Source organism: Coloeus monedula (genome assembly GCF_965178545.1).
Source record: "Coloeus monedula genome assembly, chromosome: 3".
Classification (NCBI taxonomy): Eukaryota; Metazoa; Chordata; class Aves; order Passeriformes; family Corvidae; genus Coloeus; species Coloeus monedula.
Window position 1 is genome coordinate 111,689,419 of NC_138783.1, and position 7,447 is coordinate 111,696,865.

Sequence of the window (7,447 nt, forward strand, 5' to 3'; positions counted from 1 at the left end):
AAGCCTTGCTCAGATTAACCCAGATTCCTGAGTCCCTATCTTTGAGGGACTTGAAATCAGCCAAATTGCTTCCTTTGCCTTGAACAGAAGACAAAAAATGTGAGGGAGATGGTAAAGTTTATACTTCACCCACAAGTTTATGAGCAGGATTTTAGAATGAACAGTAACAAAGCTCCCCAAAAAAAGGAGTTTGTACAATACAAAGGTCTCGATCCTGCTCATGCCAATTCCATAATAGCACAGCTATACGGATTTCTCTGCGTTTGCTGCTGACTTACAGAGACACAAGGGAGAAAAAATCAGACCCAGTTGCAATCTTTTCCCCTTCATCCTCTTCATATTCAAGCTTTTTTTTTTTTTTTTTTTACTTCTAAATTCCAATTATTAACACAGGAGAAAAAAAAAAAAAGAATCCCTGGGATCCCTGGTGCATCCTTGGAGTGGCTGCAGCCTCATCATGGATGACTAGACAACCGCCACTGTGCCACATAATGAGGAGCACACATGCTGCACCGGGAGATACTAATGAGGGAGCTACAGCCCCCTTAGCCCTCTCCAGTAAATCCGTGTCTGCAAGCCATGTTTTATTTATCAGGCTTATTATGGCAGCACTAAGGAGCCATTTGAAAAGGGCCGCTGCTGTCCTGGGCACTGCACACTGCAGTGCCTGCTCAGACCAGCTTCCAGGGAAGATGGATGAGGCTGGCAAGAGATAGGGGAGAGAGATGCTACGCACACGCCATGCAAACAATCTGTGGCAGCATTTATCCCACCGGCTCCTTTAAGGAGGAAGAGGATTCAGCCTGTTTCGACCTCACAGCACTAGCTAGCTGATCCCAGGCCCTGGAAATACACAGTAACTGGCAAACAGATTGAAGCCGTGCATGTAATGATTTCCAGGAAAGCTGGGGAAGCAAGGACTTGACAGGCCTGGAGAAACCCGGGTGCAAACTGCAGCCAGGCGACTCAGAGGGGCTTCACAGGAGCTCAGCTGCCTGAGACAGCCACCTACCTGCCCAGCACTGGTCCCTGATCCCACTGCCAGCAGAGCTCCTGCTGGATCCCACACTTTTCACTTTTCAGTGGCTGCTCTGTGTCGAGATGTGAGGACACGGAGCTCTTGTGCAGTGTGCGGTTTCGTGCAGATTTGTGCATGTGCCAGAGGGAAAGGGGATTTACCATCGTCACTGCCTTCTCCAAACATCCTCCTGACCCCTATGCACATCCTCCCAGAGGTTTCTGTGCACTTTGGAGAATCACTCCACTTGCAGAGGATCAACAGAAAGAGGAGTAAAAGGTGGCTAAGTGAAAGATAGGAGAGAGATGAGTAAATCTTTGCAAAACGTACACTGCAGGTCTCAGCAGGGCTCAGACAAATTGGTCTGCATTCCTTTAATATATTAGATTTCTACTTACCCTGTTCATTAGCACGTTAAGCTACAAGGGCTGATTACATGAACCTCATGGAGAGGCATCAATTAAGATGATAAATTTACATACATTCCTTCTGGATAAGAAATGACGGGTTTCCTCAGTTCAGTGTTTGGTACAACTGGACTCGCTTTCAGAAAGAGAAAGTGTTAAATGCGTGCATCTGTACTGCCTCCCAAAATGATGGGAGCAGTTCACAAGTTTGAGCAAAAATGTATGTCAAATAGGAATAGAAGGAAACAACTCACAGTTTCCAAGGCTGAACTCTAATCTGCCATGTCACATTGACAACAGATTATGAGAGGAAGTGAAATTCCCAAGAGATGTTGCCCTTAGAAGGCTGGCCCAAATGGTGCTCCCAGCCTGCAGAATTGCCATCCTAAATATTTGCACATATTTATCACTTCTTGCCCACACAAGATCTCATCTTATTTTGCAAACACTGTGCAGCAGAACAACTTCCTAGCCACCAAAGTGTAGCCATTTCTGGTCTGCAGCGTGCCAGTGGCACCTCTTTTGTGCCAGCACGTGTCTTAGGAAAACTGTGAACAAAGACGGTTTGTTATCCTGTTGCCACTGAACAGAGAAATTAGATAGGCTTCGCAAATGGTATGAAAACCCACGCAAGTTGACAGAATCATCAGTCTTTGCTTGCAAAACACTGCACAGCTGCTAATGTTGCCAGAGGAGACAGGCCCATAGCAGCTCTGTTCCTATAGCTAACCTTTGTAGCACTAACCCCAGTGTTCCTGGGGCTAAAGGCTGGTTTACAGCTAAGTCAAACAGTTAATGCCATTAATAGCTCAGTAACAAGAACAGCTAAATAGTAACAGCTATAGTTCATCCCTGGTCTTCTTCAGGAAGAAGAAAGAAAGAAAGAAAGAAGGCTCTTGTCCAGAAAGGGCTGAACACCACCAGCCCTCATTCATTTCAGAGAAAAATAAAGGTTTTTAGCTAATATAGTAAGTTTTATGTGACTCCTGCTTTCCTGAATAGCGGAACCAAGTTTATTTGAGCAGAAAGGTGTTTTCACCCCCACACTGCTGGGCTTGTACACCAGGAGTGCTCCATCCAGCTGAGGTGCTGGATAAAGACTACTGCTGCATGTTTTCATGTTAGTCTCCTTATCCAGGACTGTGCTGGGCAAAGGTACATGTTTCCACCTTCTTGGACTGCCAGATAGTGAACATGCAACCTTCCTCATTGCTCAGGGCATGATAAGGGGTTTCCAGCTGATTCCCCTTCTAGGCCCTGCACAGCCACGATAACTGGATCATTCTGAAGAGGACACATTTCAAACAAATGCCACTTGCATATAAAAGTTTATGCCTTAAATGGGATCACCTTTTCTTAAGAGTGGAAAAAGTGCCATCTCTTTTCTCTCATGTGTACACCTATGTCAATTACATACCACAGGAGTAAGGAATATGAGTTCCTTTATTTTGTTCTAACCAAAGAGCAATCAAACCTACCCAGGCTTGTGTTCATGATATACATTATGTGTACCAGGGACATTTATGCTGCATATCAAATTTGATCAGAACATAAGGAAGCAAAAAAAAAAAAAAAATAAAAAAGCCAATTGCCTTATGCTGCTAAATTTGACTTGAGTATGATCCGTCTCAGCCTAACTGGTGAGGCACACGCCTCATTAAAATAAGCAAACATTTAAAGCCATTTAAACCCATTTAAAGCCAGGCTGGAAGCACAATGTGTGGCTATACCTTTTGGGAAACAAAGAAGATAGGTGTGGGTGAAAATTACTAATGCCCAGGCCATAATTTGTATAATATCATCACACTGAAGTCTCAGGTACTTCCCCCCTTTGCTGCTCCAAGCTGGGGTTTTTTTGCCAACTCTTTCTCCTCCCCAGGCAGTATGTTGTAACCTCAAGTAAAGACTTCAGTTCTAATTTGTTCAAATGTTTAATTGTTTTAATTTGGAAAGTTGGACAATAAACCAATTCCCCTTGTTTCTAAAGATTTATTGCTTTTTCCAATTTATTGAATGTTCAGTGTAAGCTGTATTTCAATTAAAGGCAAGAAAACTGTTAATGGTCTATTAATGACACACTGCATCTATATGAAGACGCAAATGTAAGTCGTGGCCAATTTTCTGGCCTGGTGAGATTATTTCTTTTTTTCCCTGTAGTGAATTATCTGCTAAGAGCTCATCATTTTATACCAGTCCCTATCTCTGGCTACTGCTCAATCACAAGTAACCGCAGCGCACGAGCTGCCCGCGGTCCCATCCCTCACACAGACGGTCTGCCACCCAGGGAACCGGCCTCCTGCTTTCGGGTCGGGGCCTGGCGGCAGCCGGGCACCGCGGAGGCTGCGGGGAGCAGGGCGGGAGGCCGAGCCGCCGCTGCGGGCAGGCCGCTGCGCCCCTCTGAGGCCGGCTACCGCCGTGTGGGCATCGCGGGCCCCCGGCGGCGGGAGAGGCGGGCCCGGGGCGCGCCAGCACTGCCGCTCCGCCCGCCGCGGCCCCGGCGCCGCCGGGTGATGCCCGAGCGTTGCCGCGGCAACCGCCCCCCCCTCCGCGCCGCTCGGCCCCACGTGACCCGCGGCGGCGCTCGCGGCCAACCCGCCTGTTACCAGGGCGGGGGCGTGCGGGGGGGTGCTCTTGTTTCCCATTGGCTGCTGCCGGAGCTCGCTGATTGGCGGGGGGCGGCCGGGCGGCGCGCCGATTGGATGGGCCCGGAGGTGAGGTTGTGGGGTGATGCCGGCCGCCCCGCGCAGCGCCGGGACACAGACAAAGGCTGCCCAAAGGCTGCCCAAAGGCTGTCCAAAGGCTGTCCAAAGGCTGTCCAAAGGCTGTCCGCCCTCCCCCCGCGACCCGGGGCTGGCGCGGCGCGGGACGGCAGCGGGGGAGCTCTCGGCGCGCTGCTGGGAGGCGGCGACGCGAGCCTGGCCGAGCGCCCGCGGGCCCTGCGCCCTCCCCGCCCGGCCGCCCGCTCCTACTGGCGCTGGGGCACGCGGCGCGCGGGGGGGCGGAGCCGGTGTCACGCTCGCCGCGCGCCCGGCAGCCAATGGGCGGGCCGGGAGAACGCGGGCAGCACGCGGGGCCCGCGTGTCCCCGCGGCAAGGGCTGTCAATCACCTGTCAGTCACTCGCCCCGCCCCGGCGCGGCCCGGGGGGAGGGCCCGCAGCGCTGCTCTGTCACGGTGCCCCTCGCTGCGATCCCCGCCCGGCGCGGGACCGGCGCTCGGGAGCGTTCTGTGGCCGCCGTTGCTTTGTCCCAGGGTTGGGGTGCGAGGCAGCCGCCGCCGCACTGCAGCGGCTCCCCTGGGGACTCAGCCCCGCAGTTTCTGCCGCCAGCACCAACCCGCGCGGGCCGGGCCTCTCGGGATGCCCGCGGTGCGGGCTGTGCTCCCGGCGCCCTCCCCCGGTGGGGGCGAGAGGCGGAGCCGGCGCGGCCGCCGCCCGCCGCCTTTATCTGGCGTGGCGGCGCGGGGGGTGGCACTGGGGAACACCTTTTTGTAAGATACGCGCTATAAATACGGCGCCGGGGATGGGAGCGCGGCCACGGGCGGCGGGAAACAGCTCCGGATTACGGTGGGTGCCATCACCGCGGCACGGCGGCTGGGGACCGCTTGAATTTTAATTTACTGGCGCGGTGGGGGTCTGCCATCCCCTCGGCCACGCCCGGTTCCCGGGAGGAATTGCGGGGGGAGTTCTGCGTTTTGCCTCGTTTTGTACGGAGGGGAGCGGCCGCAGCGAGCCCCGGCGGCTGCAGCGGGGCAGGCGGAGGAGTGGAGGGTGAGAGAAGGGACGGGGAGGGAGAGGCTGAGGGAAAGGCACGGGGCTGGGGATAAAGGCGGCGGGGGAGGAGGAGAGGGCGCTGGCGGGAGGGGACGGGAAGGCGGGCTGGGGGAGGGAGGAGGTAAAGGGGGAGGGAGAGCAGCCCCTAACCCCGGCGCCTCCGCCACCGCCTCCCAGCAGGACTCCGATCGCGAGCAGCCGCCGAGCCCAACCCGCGGCGGAGGGCGGCCGGTGCCGCTAGCGCGGAGGAGGAGGAAGAGGTCGCCGCCGGAGGAGCCCCGCGGTCCGGTCCCAGCCGCCTCGCTGAGCACGCCTGCCCGGCCGCCAGCATGATGCAGATCTGCGACTCGTACAGCCAGAAGTACTCCCTCTTCAACGCCATGAATCGCTTCATCGGCGCCGTCAATAACATGGACCAGACGGTGATGGTGCCCAGCTTGCTGCGCGACGTGCCGCTGCTGCTGGAGGAACTGGACGCGGCGGGCGCCGTGTGCCCGCCCCGGGATGCTGCCCTGCCGGCCGGCGACCCCAGCGCCTACTTCTCCCGCAGGGACATGTACAGCCACTACATGCTGCTCAAGTCCATCCGCAACGACATCGAGTGGGGCGTGGTGCAGCCGGCGGCGGGCGAGGAGGCCGCCCGCAAGAAGGACAAGCTGGGCGGCGGGCCCGCCGAGGAGGGCGAGGGGGAGGAGGACCTGGAGCAGCAGTTCCATTACCACCTCAGCGGACTCCACTCAGTCCTCTCCAAGCTCACCCGCAAGGCCAACGTCCTTACCAACAGATACAAGCAGGAGATCGGCGTCAGCAGCTGGGGGCAGTGAGCGCCGGGGGGAGCGGGGCGAGGGGCTCGCCGCCCGGCGCTGCCGCTGCTGCTGCGGTGGCCGAGGGCAGCGCCCCGGGCCGAGGCTTCCGTGCGCGCTCCCAGGACTGCAGCAGGTTTTCTATCAACGCACAAGCGAGAGAAAGAGATGTAAATTAATCAGTACTAGTTTATTAATTATTTTGACCCCCCCCGTATTTCTTCATTGTACGGTTCGGGGCGAGCGGTCGCTGTTCCCGCCTGGGTGGGGACGCTGAACCCCTACGTGTACGAGGTGGTGGCATTGCTGGCTGAGAAGGAGGCTCCGCTGAAGCCGATGAACATAACGAAACTAGCACAAAATTGCTTCTGTTACCCCGGAGGGAACCCAGTGAGCTAAGGAGCATCCCTCTGTTGTGGGAGAGATGGCGGGTCCCACAGTTGTACATGTACTGGAGTTTATTTAAAACTTTTTTACTCAGATGTAGAGTATATTCTAAAATAAATGCAAATGTATTAACTAAGAGTGACCTAAACTTTTGGTATGATTTATCTTTCTTTAATTAAATGATATTTTTAACATCTGGAATTCTTCTGTTTTTCTTCTATGTTACAGTCAGACCTGCCTTACTAGATAAGAAATCTGCGTGTGCAAGAGAGGGGCTTTTGTGGCCTTTTTTTCCCATCAAAGGGAGCAATTAGGCAGTGATGATAACTTGGCATATCTAAACTGTTTGAATGACCATACTAAATTTAAGCCTTTGAGTTTTGGTAAGCTGTTCCCAGCTGCACAGTGCAGTTGCTCTGTGTGTGTTGGCTTGAAGGTCAGTGCCTCTTTAACAAAATCTGAGAAGAGCGAGTCATGGTTACTCTGCAGGCAGCGATTCATGGAAGTTGGAGCACAGCCTAGGAATGACTCTTGCTTTTTTTGGGAAGTATCTTAATGTACTGTGGGGACCTCTTTTCTCTCCCTCCGAATAGGTCTGGCAGACTTGCCTCCCCAGTCTCTTGCATTTCTTTCCTTTAATCCTCCTTGGATACCATGAATTAATCGGTTTTGTGTTATCCAGATTGTATTGATTTCTTTCTCTCTACTTTTTTTTCATTTGTTGAAGTACCTCGGAATTGGATGTCTATATTGTGTTCTAATATTAAGTTCTGATATTAAAGTGCACTTACTGATTGTGATACAATATATAACAGAGGATAAATGTTTAATAAATATGTAAGTCCTTACATAATGTAAGTTTTCTCCTCAGGCACTGGAATGCCAAGTCTGTAGACATTTTATACTGAGATTTCACTTTGTACTATTGTCATCAAATATAGGGCTTGTTTAGTGGTGTTGGTTTGGGGTTTTTTTTCTTTTAAAAATAGAAGAATTTTTCTCTGCACTTCAATGATATTTTTGTTTAAATTGAAATATTCCCTAGCACTTTATTTTTCAGCC

The 7,447-nt window shown here is 53.1% G+C and overlaps 1 protein-coding gene across 2 annotated transcripts; it reads left to right on the plus strand.

Annotated features, from left to right (window-relative positions):
* Positions 1 to 4,608: 4,608 nt before the first annotated feature.
* On the plus strand, positions 4,609 to 6,586 carry MID1IP1 (MID1 interacting protein 1). 2 transcript variants are annotated; one of them, XM_082278251.1, is made up of 2 exons: positions 4,609 to 4,988; positions 5,376 to 6,586. In XM_082278251.1, exon 2 carries the CDS (start codon positions 5,525 to 5,527, stop codon positions 6,017 to 6,019), a length of 495 nt encoding a protein of 164 aa, XP_082134377.1. In that variant the 5' UTR covers positions 4,609 to 4,988; positions 5,376 to 5,524; the 3' UTR covers positions 6,020 to 6,586. The 2 variants fall into 2 exon arrangements, with proteins under 2 accessions (XP_082134377.1, XP_082134378.1); XM_082278252.1 differs by lacking the exon at positions 4,609 to 4,988 and adding an exon at positions 5,018 to 5,192.
* The last annotated feature ends 861 nt before the right edge of the window (positions 6,587 to 7,447 follow it).

Bases quoted from the DNA above. Each gene is read 5' to 3' on its own strand.
- MID1IP1 (XM_082278251.1), top strand. From the start codon at position 5,525: ATGATGCAGATCTGCGACTCGTACAGCCAGAAGTACTCCCTCTTCAAC.